This window comes from Podarcis tiliguerta (assembly GCF_965153285.1).
Source record: "Podarcis tiliguerta genome assembly, chromosome: 2".
Lineage (NCBI taxonomy): Eukaryota > Metazoa > Chordata > Lepidosauria > Squamata > Lacertidae > Podarcis > Podarcis tiliguerta.
This window is the reverse complement of record NC_139535.1, coordinates 81,055,059-81,072,453: the sequence shown is the minus strand read 5'-3', so window position 1 is coordinate 81,072,453 and position 17,395 is coordinate 81,055,059. Positions and strand designations below refer to the sequence as shown.

Below are 17,395 nucleotides of genomic sequence, written 5' to 3'. Positions count from 1 at the left end.
CTGCTTCAGTGTCCCACAAGGTGGTACTGGAAACTGGTTCCTGTAAGTGGGTGGCTTTACTTATTATCTCCCTGCTGCTTTTGGCTCCTGCGCTGCATGCCAGGGGGACCCAGAGCAAAGGATGCTGGGGATTTAGGACCTTGGAGCAGAGATACCTGAGTGTGTGTGTGTGTGTGTTTCAGTGAGGGAAAGGCTGAGGGGACGACATTGCCCTGCTCCCTGTGGGATGGGCACCTGCCTGAACTTTGGGGAGACTTTGAGGGCAGAGGGGACCCTGTCCCGGGAGGAGGAGGAGGAGGAGGCGTGTTCCCACATGAGACACCAGCTGCTGGGATGCTGGTATATCCCAGCATCCTTTGTTCTCATCTCCCTTCCCTCCGCAACCCGCTCCTGCTTTGCTCTCTCTTAGCTCCGCGTGTTGGGGCACATGAGGGTTGGGTTCTGGCGGTGGCGGTGGGTGCTTAACGGATCTCTTCTTCCTGCCCTGAATAACGCAACCTCCTTGGGGTTACAGGTGCCCTGGGGTCTAACGGACAGGCAAGAGGGACTGCCTCAGAGATCAACCGAGAAGCCCCGGTTTTCATTTGTGCAGAGGGGTTAAGAGACAGCCAGAGCAGGGCAGCTCATGCCTGGAGCTGCCAAGTAGGAACAGCATGCTAGTTACACGACATTCCTTTATTCCCCCCTTCTGTGTTGCCTTCTGTCCCCCTCCCCCTCAACCCGCCATTTGCTTGCTGCCCAGCTGTACTCAGTGCAGCCCAGAGTGCGGACTAGTCCGAACTTAGGCCTGGATGCTACATTGCGTTTAGTGTTCAGGAGTGTGGGGCGAGAGGGCTCTCTTGGGAGCCCCAGGTGCATGCTGGGGAGGCTTTAATCACCCCAGGCAGAAAGCTAGGCCTTGGCTAGGCCTTTCCTGCAACCCCCTACCCCTACCCTGTTCCCCAGCCTTGCGAGGCAGCAGCAGCAGCCCTTTCCTCCTCTCTCCTCCCTCCTTGCGGGTGCATTGATCAGGCTCTCTCTTTTCTTTGCTATTGCATCCAGCATGCCATCGCTTTTTGTTTGAAGGAGTCGGGGAATAAGCCTCCTGTGGTAATGTATCCGTCGGCGCGTGCCTCCCACCGCCCGCCTGCACCACCTTGCCATCCACCCGGGTTGCTGTTTTCTAGGACTTCGGGCCGTTCCTGCTGCAATGGGCCTGGGCCGCCTTTCTCCCCTGCCCCACAAGCTGCCAACTTGCCTGGGGCTTGGAGAGGCGAGCTTCCCTCTCCGCTGTGGACATTTCCCAGGGTCCTCCTCCCTCCACGTTCAGAGCAACCAAGAGCTGCCTCCAATGCCCACAAGAGACCTGCCATTTGCCCTCAGTTCTTGGGAGTTTGCCTCTTCTCATTGCTCACCCTCCAAACACAATCAGCCCCTTGCCTTTCCAGAGCCTGCAGAAATCCGGGGCTGCATTTCTTGTTTTTGTTAGACACTCTGGTTTTCGTTCTATTTTAGGACGTTTAGTGTGGGGGCATCTACCGACTTTTCTCTCTAGAGCTGTAAGGTGTCAGGAAGGGAAAGATGTGGGTGCAGCCATCAGCACAAACCCTCTCATTACCACCACTGCCCACCAAAACTCCTGCTGTGTTGAGAGTTGACCTGTTTTGGCCTCTGGGGCCAGGTGACCACCTCCTCCCTTGGTTCCTTTGGGGTCTCTCCTGGGCTGGCAGGTGGTGAGTGGGGGGGGAGGCTTGCTCCATTAATTCCTGGCTTCAGCAGTGGTGGAGGAAGGGGTAGAGCATCTGTCAAGCTGGTCTCCAGAGCTTGCTGTCTACGGCCAACTCTTTCCCATCCCCAGGGACATGGCCCTTTCCCCCTGAAACCTCCCTCCAGCTCATTGCAGCAGGAATGGAGGTGCCCCATTTGCCTCTCTCTTTTTTTTCTCCCCACCCTTTTTTATTTTTTGCTGGCCTGCTGGGTGTCTGTGCCTGTTTGTCTGTCTGTGCACCCCCTCCTTTGCCCTGTGCAATGTCTGCGCACGGCCTGCCCTGCTCTGTGTGTGTCTCTGGTGTGGGGGCTGCCTTTTGTTGTCTTGTCTGCTGTGTCCTGGGGTGAGGACAAGCATGTTTCCTTGGAGTGGGAAATGCAGTTATTTAGCAGGACTGACTTGCTGGCTCCTCTGTCTTCTCTCCTGCCCAGGGCAGACCCCCGACCCCCCCCCCCCCATTTAGCATCCCCTCACAGCCATTGTGGCGCTGCAGCCCACTGGGCCTAGCACTAGGCCAGAACCTCCCCTTGGAACATTTGTGTGGTGGGGAGAGTGAGGGGAGCTGGCAGCTGGTCTTGGGGGTCACTCAGAGCTGCTACAGAAGGGAGAGTGTCTCCTTTTCTCCTCCTATGCTGGCTGCTTCCTCCTCACTTCCCTCCTGCTTTTCTCCTCCTTGGCTGACACAGAGGGACTTGTGCCTTCGAGGGACTCGCTTGCGCCCCCCCACCCCCGCTTTATATCCTTTGCCACCCTCCCAGCATGCACTTTGCTCTTGGTATTGGGGCGGGGTGGGGGAGGTGTCGTATTTTGTGCACACACATTCTTGGGGTGGGAAAGAGGGTGTTAATCTTGGCTGGTTCTTCACCCCCTGGGTATTCCCAGGGAGAATTTCATGAGGGCTTCTGCATGGTGGTGAAGTTGAGGGTGGGATGGAGGAGCTTAGGGTGTGAGGCCCTGGACCGAGAGGAGGCAGGGGGTGCATTCTTCAGGCTTTTTCTAGTGTCCCTCGTGTGGGGACCGGCTCCTTCTGTCGCTGTGTTGACTTCCTCCTGTGTTTCTGCCCTGCACAGATCCGCTATCGGAAGGACAAGGCGCTGCCCAAGCAGACTCCCTGCTTCCCTGCCATCACTGGCATGAAGGACCTGGCCAGCGGGGGCGCCATTGCTGCCACCATCCATTACTACTGCCCCCAGATTGTGCGCCTCGAGGGTGAGTCGGTGCTCTGGGTCCCGGGTGGAGGGATGGGGCAGCTGCTCGGAGCTTGCAGCCGTTGTGTGTGCATTGCTTCCACTCGCACATGTGTGTGCATACGAATGCACCCCGCACGCTGATGGCTATTGTGTGCTTCCCTTGCCCGGTAGACGTGTGCCTGAAGGAGACCATGTCGGTGGCAGACAGCCTGTACAACCTGCAGCTGATCCAGGGCTTCTCTGCGGACTATTTGGGCGGCTCCTGCTTCCTCTCCTTGGAGGACCTGCTGTACATGCCGCCTATGCTGAGGGTGAGTGCTGGGACTGGGCAGGAGGTGGGGCAGTCCTCCAGCCCCTCTGTACCTCTAGAGATAAAAACATGGCTGTCCTGGCTGCAGTAAGGGAAGCCCTGAGAGCTTCAGGGGCTGAGGAGCTGCTTGCAAGGAGCCCTGGCACGGCAGACGGAAGCCTTGCTCCGTGCCCCGTGTGGCTGCTCATGTGGAGCAAGTGGGGATTAGTGTTTGGTCTGAGCGTCCAGCCTGCCTTGGCCCTAATGAGCCTTGGCTGAGGCCTCCGGCTGCACTAATTGGAGGCTGATCGTGCAAGAACAATGAGGCCCTTCTGCAGTGGGTGGCAGGGCAGTGCTGGGGGCGGGGATTGCGGTGGGTCAGGAGAGAGACGTTGTAGGCACCAGGAAGAGTTCTTCTCAGGAGTGCTACCTGCAGATGGAGATGGTGGAGCAGAGACTAGGTCCTCTCCTTCCCCTTGTTCTCTGGACCCAACTCTGGCTAAGTGAGGGGAATGAAGGCTGCTTCCTCCAGAGACTATTTGGCTAACTCATTGCCCTTCCTCCCCAGATAAACGTCGGGGTGTTCCTGGCAGAGTTGTTCCTGTGCTTTGAGGTGCTTAAGCCTGACTTTGTGCACCCAAAGGAGCTGCCTGGACTTCAAGGTAAGAAGGTGGCAGGTGTGCTTGTATGTCTGTGGCACCCAGGAAGCTGCCCAGGTTCACGGGCTCGTACTGCTTCAGCTTGCTCCTTGTTGTGTGTAAACTGCCTGCTAGTGGCTCTCTGGGGTTTCAGGTCCAGAGCCTTTCCCCCTGACCTGCCTGAAGATGCTAAGGATGCTGGAGATATGGCTGCCCCCACCCTCCATACCTTAGTGGTAGCAGTTAGCTTGAGGAGCAACTAACCCAGGATAGGAGTGAGGCAGCCCTTTTCCAGCCTGCAGAGCTGTGCTGTTTTTGGTGTGTAGTATTGCAAGATACTTGTCGGTACATTCATTATGGGCAGACTCTTGTATTTGGTATACTATGTGCTGATAATTTCCATTGTGCTGAGCAGGCAGAAAAACCCAACCTACCTCCCCCAACTCCCGAATAACTTAACACCCACCCCCAATTAATAATTGTAGCATGTATGGCAAAAAAAATAAATAATAAATTGTATACTTTTGAACGTGAGAATTTTGATTTTTGAAGTATATGGAATGCTGTTGGGATAATTAGAGTAGAGGAGGGAGCACAGTCGACATGGGGAGAGAAAGGAAGAAGTGCAGAACATCTTAATTGCAGCTGTATCTAATTGTTTCTGAAGACATTATTACTAGTTGCATGCTTTCCAGACATTTTGCAAATCTGGGGCTCACGCGCCTGCTTTTTCTTAATTTTGAGAATGAAAAGCTTCTCTTAAAGCCTTAGGAAATTTGTCTTCCACAAGTTATCTGTTACAGTTCGTACAATATTTTGAACTAGATAATTGGCGATCAGGTCCTCCCTTCCTTTTAAGGGGGAGATGGAAAGAGGGTATAGCATATGCCTCCCATATTACGTGGTATAAACCAAAGGTGACTGGTTTGTTTGTTTCACACCTTATGGTCGCTTTGATCTGATTAATTGAACAAACATATTCTGTCTGTGGAGCATCAATGGATCCTGTTGCAGGATTTAGATTGTGCTTGCCTTGGCTTTATCTTGACCAGCGTTCACGGCTTTTCCAAATACTTGTTAAAACCTTGGCCCTTCCTGGGAAGTTTGCATTTTGATGTTGCGAACGCTTTTCTGGTCTTGCTGCAAGAAAAGATACCTTTAATCCCCATTGTGCATTCTGTACATCAGGTGGTAAATTGCATGCCTGAAAAATAAGGAAAAGTAAAGGCTGTGCTATAAAGCCCGTCTGTGCACACAGGTATTTGATAGCAGCCTATCACTGTCACACTTCCCCTGCCGCCCTAAATCAGTTGTCCCACTGAGTAAGTGGAGCAGAGGCATGGGCTGCTGGGAGCTGGCATGCTCCAGCCTTGGAACAATGGCCTCCTGTGTGAGCCGAGATGGGAGCAGGTTCCTCTCCTGCCCTTTGGTACACGTGGTTGGCATTCCCACCCTTTCCTGACCTTCTAGTGACTTAATCCTCAGCGTGAGCTCTCTGCTCCCTTCCCCTCTCAGCTTGTTCAGTAAAGTGGCTGTTCTCTTCCAGATTCCCCTGGGCTGAATGACTCCCTGACGCCCAACAGTGGGAACAACAGCAGGTAAGGGAGCCTCTGCTACTCTCACCACCGCCACTTGGAGCCTGAAACCAGGCTTGCCCTCTCTTGCCCATGCTGGGAGTCAGATTTGGGTGCTGTGCTTTGCAAGGAAGGTGTCTGTGGGCTGCTCTTTCTCTCTGGTGCCTCATTCCAGAGCTAGGATTTTGTAAATGGATGATGATGTAGGAGCATGAGAAATTGCCTTATGCTGAACCAGACCCCATTGACCCACCTCTATCAATGTTGTCTACACCAGGGTTTCCCAAACTTGGGTCTCCAGCTGTTTTCAGACTACAACTCCCATCATCCCTAGCTATCAGAATCTGGTCAGGAATGATGGGAGCTGTAGTTTCAGACAGGGAGCCTCTCCCAGCCCTACCTAGAGATGCCAGGGATTGTCTTATCTAGGGCACTAGTTCCCTTTTCACCCACCAAGAGGACGGTCCCTGCATTCTGCCATGTCAGCTCCAGTTCCAGCTTATAAAACAAAGCTGCTTTAGCCTGAGTGTGTTGCTGTCACTAGCTTCCCTGTCTGGCAGCGTGGCTAGCCAGTCTCCCGTGTATGAATCAAAGCTGTTGGGAAGCCTTAGATGGGAGTCATGTCCAGACTGCTACCTGCAAGTCCACAAGCCATGATGTTGCTGACAGAGGACTCCAGGCAAGGAGCCTTTGGCCCTGAAAATGTTGCTGGACTCCAACCAGCAACAACCAATGTGGCTGCTGGTCAGGAATGATGGGAGTTGTACGCTGCTGGTGGCTTAACTGTGCCCTTCCCAGTAGTGCTCAAAAACCATGAATCCCTTTAGGAATAGCTAAATATTGTCTCTTCAAAGGGGCAATGTTGCTATTGCAGCTGGCAGAGGTCTGGGAGAGTCCTTGAGGTCCTTCACGATTTCTGTGCTGTTGACATAAGAGTCCTTGCTTTCCTAAAAAAACCCTCCACTCAGCAACTTGCTCTTCAGATGTGTTAGTACTCCGAAGTGCCACAGCTTGACTTTTCCCCTCTGCTTGCCTAGGAGGCCTCTCCACATATTAATATTAGACAGTCTTTGGGGAAACGTGATCTGGAAGGAGTTATTCCTGCAATCAGGGTGGGGAGAGCTCCTTATGTTTTTTGTGGTGGCTCAGTGCCTCCTTATGTTTCAGGAGGGTTGGACCTTCCTTTGCTCTGGGGAGAAAACTGCGTCCCTGGCACTGTCAGTGTGTGAGTCGGGTGCTCCCTTCCCCTGATCAGCAGCTACAGCTGATCAGGGGAGTCTTCGTGGTTTACCTGGATTGAGTTGCACTGGTGGAGTAAAGGGGAGAGCACTCTTGGCCAGAGCAGCTGCTCTCCCTTTGCTCCAGGCCAGCAGAAATTGTAGTTCTTCTTGCAGGGCAGGTGGGTGGGTGGGGGTGTGACTGGGCAAGCTTCTGATCTTTAAAGTAGGCACAGCTTTCCTCCCATGTGCAAGTTATGGGAATGCCTTTAGGCAGCAAATTAAAGGAACTTGTTCCTGCAAGTCTGTTCACTTCATTTGCCAAACGAATGAGCGGAATCAACACTTAGCAGAGTGCCTACATGTTCCACGTATAATGTAATGCAGTGATTCTAGTGTTGTGCAAATTCCTTCTTGGGTTTCTATCACCCCTCCCCTTTAAAAAAACAAACGCAACAACCCACACCAAACTAGTCCTATTTCCTCAAAGGACTAGCTTTCAGCACCCAGTTTCCCTCTGCTGACTTTGCTTGGATTGTGGCTGGAGACCTAACCAGTGTGCAAGCAGCATCTGCTTCTCTCTGTGTAACAACAAGTTTTGTAGCAATGTTCTTAATTTGTTCTCATCTCTCTCTCCCCCCCCCCCCAATAGCTCCCCAGTTTTCAGCTTCCGCCACCCACTGCTGCCTGGAGGGCAGGCACAGTCTCCACTCTGTGGTTCTTTGGGTAAGGTGCTGCTGCTTTGTCTAGTCTCTGCCCCCTCCCCCGGCCAATACAAACCACATACAAGCTGTGGGGGAAGAAAAGGAGTCCTTCAGTTCTGTTGGGGGTAAAAGGTTAAGCAAACACATGCAAGTCTCTTGGAGGTCCTTCTTAAGGCGTCATGATCATGACTGTAGGCATCCCCAGGGGCTTGTTTCTGTGGTTTCCCAAGCTCTTGGTCCTGGAGAGCTGTTCAGCTTTACCCAGCAGCTGCTGCACATTTCTCAAGAGCAACATAGCCCATAGTATGCCTGCCTTAGATGGCACAATTTTAAGATGCTTTGGTAAAGGCGCAGTATGCTAGATTTCATTGCATGAGTAAGGGTGAGCTCTATTGAACCTCTTGTAAGGCAATAAGGGCTGCAATTTGTGCAACCAGAGAGGGGGAAGCTCTGCCCTTCTGGATGCTTTGAATCTCCTCTAACTCCCATCCGGCCCAGCTGGCATGGCCCAAGGCCAAGGACGATGGGAGTTGTAGTCCAATTATGTCTGGAGGGCTGCAGGTTCCTCCTTCCTGGTTTACACCTGGAACTTTGTTTGTGAATAGGCATGCACAAAATTGTGCTGGGTAAACTGGCCTATCATGGGAAAAGATCATTCTGTGAAGGCAGGTTTTAATCTACATCTCACCTCAAGAGATGGCCCTAGATAGCCTAAGATATATCTGACGTCATCAGAGTTTGTGCTGCTGATGTCTTGCCCTCGTGGGCCTTTGGTTTCCTTTCAAACACATGCTTTGTGAAGGATCCTTGTCAAAGCAGAGTGGCTCTCCTTTTGTGTACTTGCTCCTCCTTGTTTTGTCCCCCAAGGACAGCCTGGGCCAACTTGGAGCCCTCCAGATGTTTTGGGTTCTCACTCCCATCAGCCAGAGCAAGCATGGACAATGGTCAGGGAGGGAGGGGAGCTGGAGTCTGAAACATCTGGCAAGCTGCTTGGATTCCTCTCACCCCTTGAGTTGAGGGCCTTGACTCCTGCCACCAAGTCTCTAGGACAACCCCGCTGTATCTTCTTGTTCCTCTGCTCTCTTGTTCCTCTGATTTGGGCCCTTTTTGTGTCCTTAGGCTCCCTGCATCACTCTACATCCATGTCCCATGTTGAGGGCTTTGGTAAACCATGGAGCAAGAAGCAGCTCAGGTGAGGAGCATGGGGGGTGGATTTCATATGGCCAGAGGAGGGGACAACTCACCAGACCTCTGCTTATCCACTGACTTGGGATACAGAGTTGTGAGAAGCAATACCAGCAGGTTGTGAGTGGAAGGTGGGCTTGGAATGTCCCAGCTTGTCCGTCCTTCTTTTGCTCCTAATCTTATCGCTTTGCTCCGCTTCCCTAGCCACCCGTTGTCGCAGGCGGTCTCCTTCAGCATCCCCTTTGGCTTGGACAGCGATGTGGACATTGTGATGGGGAACCCGGTGGGCATGCTGCGCTCTGTCAGCTCAGACAGCCTGGCCCCTGCCCTCTATTCCTCCTTGCCTCGCTCTCCGCGCCCACGGTCCACTGACGTGGTTGAGGCCCCCAATGGCTTAGTGACAACACCGCTCCACGGGGCTGGACCCAAGGCCCAGGAGGGGCTGGCCCTGGAAAACGGGCTGAGCGACGGCTACCCCGACCTGCCTACCATCGAGGAGGCCCTGCAGATCATCCACAGCAGCGAGCGCCTGCTCCCCGAGGGAGCGCCCGATGGCTTTTACCTGCACTCTCCGGAGCCGCCGAAAACTTCTGTGCCAGAAAAGGCACCCATGGCAGCTGTTTACCGCTGCCACAATGGCCCCCCCAATGGGGCCGAGCCAGCCCAGGACGGCAGCTTAGACTCAGATGCCGAGGAGCCCACGCGAGCCCCAGGTGGCCCCGACGACTCCACCTCGTGTGTCAGTTCGCTGAGCTCGCAGCCCGACAGCACGGCTTCGTCTGCCTCTGGTGTGCGCATGACCAGCTTCGCGGAGCGCAAGAAGAAGCTGGCGGCAACAGACAGCAAGTCCAGTGGGATCAGCTCCGAGGGCTCTGAAGTTGGGCCTGTCCCGCCAGACGAGAGCCCCGCCCAGAGCCCCGCCCTCAGCTCAGAGATGAGCCAGCTGGGGGCGCGGCTGGAGGAGAAGCGCCGGGCCATCGAGGCTCAGAAGAAGCGCATTGAGGCCATCTTCACCCGGCACCGCCAGCGCCTGGGCAAGAGTGCCTTCCTGCAGCTACAGAAGGCCCCTGATGCCCAGGGCCAGTCGGAGGATGGCCGGCTCGCTCTCGAGGAGCGGCTTGCCCAGCTGGAGGCTGAGGAAGAGGCTGGAAGCCCTCGGGCCCGCCTAGACAACAAGCAGGTGACCTTTTCCCCGGAAATCACCAAGGGCGGAGCGTTGGACGAGAACCTGGGCGACTACAACCGGGCGGTGGCCAAGCTGAATACCGCCCTGAGCTCCCTGCAGCTGGACATGCAGCGTCTGAGCGATCAGCAGCAGCGCCTCCTGCTGGATAAGAAGCCTAGCGTGCAGGCCTGGGTGATCCCAGCCCCAAGGACCGGCCGTGAGGGGGCTCCTCCCCGCTCCTCCCTGGAGCTGTCCTCCCCATCGCCGTCGCCCTCCCCTTCCCGCAAGTCCCGCTCCCCTCAGCCCACCCCTAAGAAGTCTCCCGCCCCGGCTCCGCCCAAGAGCCCCCGGCACGCCCGGCCAGTGGAGCTGAAGCTGCCCCCCCTCACGCGGGTCCTGACGCCTCCCCACAACGTGGACACCCTCCCGCACCTCCGCAAGTTTTCCCCCAGCCAGGTGCCCATGCAGACCCGCTCCTCCATCCATTTTGCCGAGGACGAGGAGCTGCCCGTGCCAGAGGCCCAGGGGAACTTGCGGCCTGTGGCCTCGGTGCCCCCTCAGGGGGGCAATGGCCGTGTCTCGGGGGATGGCACCAGTGACGTCTCCTCGCCCAGCGACCGGCGCAGCAGCCTGATTGAAATCCCCTTGTCCAGCCTGAAGGGGGAGGAGGAAGACGACGATGCAGATGGCGACGACTCGCTGGAGGGATCCATCACCGAGGCCCTGGACTCTGAGCCGGCCCGGGCTGGCATGGGCTTCTACTTCAAGGTAGGCGCTTGAAGCGGAGACTGCTAACACTCATGGTGGGCATTCTGCATTTTTTATAGAAGAGCTTTTGGAGCATGGGCAAGAGGCAGCTGGGTATGGCTAGGCGCTTGGAGCCAGCCAGGGCTAGGCTGGACTTCAGGTGGCTGTGCTGCTTCGCTCTTTCTTGGCTGGCTCAAGGTAATAGGAGTAGGCGGCCTGCAGTGGACAGGGATTCCAAGGGGCCCCGTTTGACTGGCAGAAGCGTATGCAGAAAGTACAGGTGGGGTTGCTGAAGCCAAGTGCCTGAACAAAGACACTGTGTGTGCGTGTGTGTGCGCACGCAACTTAAAACGGGCATCTCCTTTCTGAGATCCTTGTGGGTCAGGGAAGATCTTTTTTCAGACGTGTTTTTTCTACTGCACCAGCTTAAATCACACCAGCTGCTGCTGCTCTCTAGTGGCGATGCAGATCTCTGCAGCATCTTGGACTGGCCCAAAGATAGGACCATAAGCATGAGCTCTAGAAGCAGAGCTCAGCCTCAAATGAAGAGAGGATGGAGTGTGGGTCATGTACAGAATGACCTCTGCCAGGTTGACTTGGGATTTGCAGTGGGGGTTTGAGGTCTCAGTTCCTGAGCTTTCTGCCAGTTTTGGACCTCATTCTGAGGCTCGATAATCCTGGGACCTCCAGGCATCGATAAATCATGTGAAGTTTTTTCCTTCTCTCTATCACCTACCCTTGGGATTCGGATCCTATCTTAGGTGCTAGGAACCCCATTTTGGGCAAGCCATATCTATGGGTGGAAGGATCACACAGGATACATGGAGTGGCATTTCCAGAGGGGTTGAGAGCAGTTGGCTCCAGTCCAGAGGAAGGTAGAAAAAAAACCCAAGAGCTCTGCTGGATCCGACCAATCTAGTTCAGCATCCAGTTGTCATTGTAGCCAACCATAAGGACAGGCCTGGCTGCTGCGTGACTCCTGTCCTGAAAGTGAAAAGTGACCCTGCATCTTAGAGGACTCACCCACCCTTTCTCTCTACTGACTCGCTGCGTTTGTTCAGGATGAGGCGAAGGCTGAGGAGGAAATGGCGCAGAAGCGCGCAAGCTTCCTAGAGAGGCAGCAGCGACGCACTGAGGAGGCGAAGCGCAGGAAGCAATGGCAGGAGGCGGAGAAGGAGAAGAAAGAGGAGGAGGCAAGGTGAGATTGGGATGGGGGAAGCCACAGGGTCCTTGGCCCTCCTTGTAGGCATGGCCATGGTAGGTGCTTCTGCTGTGGTGGGAGGCCTTGTGCTTCCAGTGCCCCCCCCCCAATTGCTCTATTTGGTTTCTCCAGTTCCCATGCTACACCGACACTTCTTTTGTTTTGTATTGGTTCTGATGCACTGGGATTTCCCATTGTGTGGAAACGGCTCTCATGTCACAGTGGGGCCTTGTGTGAATGGGGCCCTTTTCACTCAATCTTCCATGGCAAAAGGGGCAGGATTCAAGGCCTAGCCATTCAGAATGAGGGTATAATATGCAGATTGGTCGCACTTATTCCAAGGACAGTGTCTGGATCTTTCCTGGAACAAAATGTGCCCATCTTATGTAAAGCTAAGTGAAAGAACTCTGACTGCTTGGAGTGCCATCTTCAAGGACTTTCAAACCCTGCTGCCTAGAATGAGATTCACGTGTGAGCAAGATTGTCTAGTGCAAAATAAGTTCCTGCTGGCCCTCAACCCATAGATTTTCTTCTAAGCTGGCACCAGAGGTGTGTGTGAGTAAAGGAAATAGTGTCTGTTGCTTGCACCTTCCCCCAGCAGGGCTCACTGCTTGTAGTATAGAGGGCAGAGGAATCGCTGTAACCTCTGGCAGATGCTTATGAGCCAACCACCATTTTGACATTCCCACATTGACCTGATGAACCATTGTCTTGGGACATTATGGGAATAATTTGCAGGGGATTCTTGAGCAAAAATAGCCAATGCGGTTCCCTCCAGATACTGCTGAACTACAAGTCCCCACCTTGTTCTAGGTCATGGGTAGGCAAACTTAAGGCCTGGGGGCCAGATCTGGCCAAACTGCCAGCGAGTTTTTACATGAGTAGAATGTGTGCTTTTATTTAAAATGCGTCTCTGGGTTATTTGCGCGGCATAGGAATTTGGTCATTTTTTTCTTCAAAATATAGTCCACCTCCCCACAAGGTCTGAGGGACAGTGGACCAGCCCCCGCTGAAAAAGTTTGCTGACCCGTTTTAGGGAATGTTCTTGGTTTGCACACAGGGCATCAGTTGTGCCTACTGGACCTGGCTCTTACGATCCATGAGCTGAGAATGCAACCACCTCCAATTGTTGCTTCATATTGCCAGAGAAGAGGGGTAGTTCTGGGAGGCATGTCCGTGGATACCATACCCCTGCCCCCACTAAGGAACCATAGAGTGGGTTTCAGAATGCAGATGAAAAACTTAATTCATTTTACCTAAAGAGTAACCAAGGGCAGAATTCATTTGATGAGTCCCATTGGAAGCCCTGCATAAGGAAGCCCTGCGTAAGGACTTTCATTTGCACAGCAGGGTTTTCCCCCCTGCAAATTGGAGAGGAGAGATCAGCCCACTTGTTGAGCTGCAGTGCACTTTAGTATGATGTTGAATCCTTCCTCCTATAACTACAAAATGCCCGGTGGATTTTGGGTTAATAGCAGATTCTGTGCCTGGTGGGCTTGTGGTCACTTTTAACCTCTGGCTCTGTTCTTGACTGTGCTTCTCCAGACAGCGGCAGGCAGAGGAGCAGCCCCGGCAAGAGGAGGAAGTGTTGGGGCCGAGGCGCGGTGACTTCACCCGCCTGGAATACCAGCGGCGCCATCAGCTCAAGCTGATGGAGGACCTGGACAAGGTGCTGCGGCAGAAGCCCACCACTGTGCGCGCCCTCAAGAAGGGGCGGCCCAAGACCGTCTTCTGTGATGACTCTGCCCTCGCGCGCAGCCCCGTGAAAGGCCTCCTTGGTAAGAGCTGTGGCTAGTTGGGAGAGGAGCTGGGCACGCTCTGCAGGGCGGCGGAAAACTTGTAAACGCAGCTGCCATGTGTCACGGTGGCGCTAGAATGCAAAGGGACCGTGGTTCAGGAAAGGGACAGCTGTGGCCATGTAAACTTTGCCCCCATCTCCTGATCATGTGTCTGCCTATTCCTAGGCTCCAAGCTCAGCAAGGTGTATTCCCAGTCGACTCTCTCGCTTTCTACAGTGGCCAATGATCCTGGCAACTCGCTCTCCATCAAGAGGTCTTCTAGGTGAGTTTGTAGTACTTCTCCTTAGCCTTGTTACTCTAACGCATTAAGAGGGCATAGGGGAGATGCAGAAACCCTGGCAGTGTGCTCTAGGGTGGGTGGGATTTGGGTTGGCCTTCTAGCTAGTAGCAGGCCCAAGGAAAATGGGTTTGTGCTGCGCTTGCAGAAGTTAAGGGTGAGCACTTCTGTTTTGCAGAGCTGCGTCTCCTTCCGGGCCAATGTCCCCCAGTCGGTTGCTGTCCAACCAGAACCGGGAGCGTGACTGGGAGAACGCATCGACCGCCTCCTCGCCAGCCTCCATTCCAGAGTACACAGGTAAACCTCTTGCTGTCTCAGTCCTCCCTTCCAGAAAATTCCAGCTTTCCTCCTGTGACACTACAGAGGGGGCTCTGCTAGATCTCCTTCTCCAAATGCACTGGCAAAGTGTCTTGATCTGGTGCCTGCTCTGCAAGGGCATCAAGAGACCTCCAGATCTTTTGTCTTGTGAAGCATCTCTGTTTGTCTTGCCAGGGCTGCCTTCCTTAAGGAGCCTCGTGAGCCTGTCTTCTCTGCTGAACTCTTCTTCTCTCTGCAGGGCCCAAGCTGTACAAGGAGCCCAGTGCCAAGTCCAATAAGTACATTATTCACAATGCACTGTCTCACTGCTGCCTTGCTGGCAAAGTCAATGAACCCCAGAAAAATCGCATCCTGGAGGTAAGCTGAGGGGGCAATAACATGCGGTGGGGTGGCAGGTTGTTAAATGGCTGTGGGCTGGGCAAGATGCATCCTTCGCCCTCGACTTGCTGAACTGTGCACATCATGTAGATATCTTCCTCTGATCTCTGTGAATTTGGAAGATCATGTTGGTTCCAGCTCCTGAATCTGCATGAGCTTTGCTTAATACAGCCAGGCCTCACCTTCCGCTGTTAGAATATAGTGGCATAAAAGCATCACACTGGCTGCACCACTGAGAGATGTTAATCATAGAACCCCATGTGCAAAGGTGTTTGGTCACCTTCATTGGCTGTGAGCCTAGTGGCAGTTGAACCGTACTGGCAGAAGGTAGGAGAGCCCTCTAGCCTCTGAAGAAGTCTCCCTTTTCTCAGTGGAGATGAAGAAAATCATGTGTGACAGCTGCTGGCTCACAAGAACTTAGAACTGTATGTGTTTGTTGTTGGTTCTGCAGACATTTCTAATGTTGGAATGTTTTATGTGCCTCGACTTGATTCTTACTCCTGTTTTACACGCATCTTCCTCCCTGCCCCCCTCCATTTTAGGAAGTGGAGAAGAGCAAAGCCAATCACTTCCTCATCCTGTTCCGTGATTCGAGCTGCCAGTTCCGGGCGCTGTACACCCTGTCGCCAGAGACGGAGGAACTGACGCGCCTGGCAGGCTACGGGCCGCGCACCATCACTCTGGCCATGATCGAGGGCATCTACAAGTACAGCTCTGACCGTAAGCGCTTCACGCAGATTCCCAGCAAGACCATGTCCATGAGTGTGGATGCCTTCACCATCCAAGGACACCTCTGGCAGACCAAGAAGCCAGGCACCCCCAAGAAGCCAGGCACACCCAAATAGCCAGGCCTTTCCAACCTCAGCCCGTCTACTGCTTTTCTCTGCCTGGACTTTAGAGCTGCTACTTGTTAGGTTGCCAGCCCAAGTTGGATATATGGAACCCTACACATAACCTTCCCAAATGGGGGGCTTGTGTAGATGGGTCTGTTAAGCAGGGGGCTACATCTTGTACTGGACCAGCGTTATCTCTGGCTGGATCAGAGCCACACAGGAGTCTTGTGCATAGTTCTGATGCCTGCTCTAAGGAGGAGACTACTTTTTTTTTGGGGGGGGGGGTTGTTGACAGATGCTCTGGAAACTGCCAAATCCCATGATAATCTAGAGGCTCAGAGTTGCCATAGTGACACTGCCCTACATGCGGCCTGTGTGCGCTCGTCTGGGCTCCTGCATGCTCTCTCTGCCTCCAGCCACCACCTGAATGTTGGTCCACCACCAGAGCAATGAAGGGTCTCTCTTTCTGACTCCTGCTTGCCTGGGGAACGGGGCCCAGGCCTTCTTTGGTTCTATGCGGGGTTTCTTGTTTCCCTGGGTGCCCCTGTTTATATTTATACATACTTATACATATATATATAGATATATATATATATCTTGGAGCTATTTAATGATTTTTCAATTATTTGTATATAAAAAGGAACAAATTGCATTTGGAACAGTGGGGCAGGGTGAATTTGTATATGGAGATAGGCATGGTGGGGGGAGGGTAGCACAGAACAAGGTGTGTGTGTGTGTGGATGGATGTTTCCCCCTTTGGCGTTTTGTCTTTCTTCCTTCCCCACTTCCCCTTTGGGCTTTTTCCCCCTGCTCCCTTGTTCACAAGGGCTATTTGGTGTAGGGATGGGCAAGGGCTGTTTACATGTCATAACTTTTTAGCAGGCATTCTGGGGGGTGGCAGGGAGCCTGTGAATTTGGCAAGCTTCAGCTGGCCATTCTCATTCAAAATATTTGGAAGCTGGGAGTTGCTGTAGTCACAGAGCAGGCCTCTGTGGATCCCAAACTGAGCTGCCAAATGGAAAAAGCAAACCCCTACCTGCTCTAGGAAGAGAGCAGGCTCCAGCCTCTTCTTTCCTTCCTTCCTTACCAGTTTAGAGCTGCACCTCTGGGCTGCAGCAGGCAGTGAATGTAGGCTGCTCCTTCAGTTGTCCTCCCCAAGAGCCAGAGGAGGCCTGGGCACTGAGGGGCTTCTACCCTCTTTTCTTTCTCTTCTCCCCCACCCCCTACCCGGCCCACTTGCTGTCTGGGTCTTTTCCTCCGCCTCCTGCTCTTTTGGGGTAGCAGCTGCTCTCAAAGCAGAGTGCAGGAGGGAGCTGGGGGAAGCCAGTCCTGTTCAGCTTGGGGTTCTGTCTTGTTCAACTTTATTCCAGGTCTCTCGTGGTTGCTTGTTGATGACCGAATGTCATGTAGGTGTTTGGGGATACAGTATAGTGCAGGGTTGGTGTTAAAAAAAATTAAAAGGGCAGGTGGGAACTTCGTCCCTGGCTGCTTAATAAAGTAACTTAAATGAACTCTTTGCTGGTCATTACTTGGTGTGCTTCCATTCCACACAGAGTGGGGTGAATAAAAGACACTGGAGGCAGATTGTGTCTCTGGTTTTGAAAGACTGCCTTTCCTTTCTCTCTATAATTGCTTTATGTTGCAAGTGTCTGCCTTCAGCTTCAGCCTGTGCCCATTACTCAGCTGTTTTGGATAGCAGGGCAGAGGCATGGGCAAGCTAGAAGTCTAGCCATTTTAAAGCCTTTTTTGTCGGATGTTTGTGGACTTGTTCCATGTTTAATGCAGGGTTAGAACTACTGGGGTGTGACCAGCTGCTGTTTCCTTGTTTGGGTTTAATTAAGCGTTGCTTCCTTGAAAGCAGTGGAGGTTTGGTAGGTGTTCAGCTGGTTGGTAGAAGGAAGTAAGGTCATTCTCCTTGTTCCACCCAGCTATTTGTTGGACTTTCCCCCATGAGCATGACCAAGCAGGACAGGAATATACTTAAGAACAGGACTTGGGAGAAACTGCTATAGCAGGAAAGACAAATTGGCATTCACGGAAAGTATGTGGTAACAACCTCATCACTACTGCTTAACCCCCGTTCCTTAATGTGAATAAGCTCTTGATGTTTAGGAACAATGAACATGTCTGTTT

General features: G+C 53.3%; 1 protein-coding gene across 4 annotated transcripts in view; it reads left to right on the top strand.

Moving 5' to 3' along the window:
- Positions 1 to 16,773, top strand: part of CAMSAP3 (calmodulin regulated spectrin associated protein family member 3) — a 45,332-nt gene extending 28,559 nt beyond the window's left edge. The window contains exons 5-19 of one of the 4 annotated variants that reach the window (XM_083429663.1): positions 10 to 42; positions 1,042 to 1,089; positions 2,818 to 2,956; positions 3,109 to 3,248; positions 3,795 to 3,888; positions 5,411 to 5,462; positions 7,308 to 7,381; positions 8,479 to 8,551; positions 8,749 to 10,477; positions 11,518 to 11,654; positions 13,203 to 13,435; positions 13,622 to 13,718; positions 13,912 to 14,030; positions 14,290 to 14,408; positions 14,972 to 16,773. In XM_083429663.1, the coding sequence (XP_083285789.1) occupies positions 10 to 42; positions 1,042 to 1,089; positions 2,818 to 2,956; positions 3,109 to 3,248; positions 3,795 to 3,888; positions 5,411 to 5,462; positions 7,308 to 7,381; positions 8,479 to 8,551; positions 8,749 to 10,477; positions 11,518 to 11,654; positions 13,203 to 13,435; positions 13,622 to 13,718; positions 13,912 to 14,030; positions 14,290 to 14,408; positions 14,972 to 15,274 (3,390 nt within the window). In that variant the 3' untranslated portion in view covers positions 15,275 to 16,773. The remainder of the gene's footprint in view (positions 1 to 9; positions 43 to 1,041; positions 1,090 to 2,817; positions 2,957 to 3,108; positions 3,249 to 3,794; positions 3,889 to 5,410; positions 5,463 to 7,307; positions 7,382 to 8,478; positions 8,552 to 8,748; positions 10,478 to 11,517; positions 11,655 to 13,202; positions 13,436 to 13,621; positions 13,719 to 13,911; positions 14,031 to 14,289; positions 14,409 to 14,971) is intronic. The other 3 variants (XM_083429664.1, XM_083429665.1, XM_083429666.1) reach the window with 3 other exon arrangements.
- Positions 16,774 to 17,395: the final 622 nt, after the last annotated feature.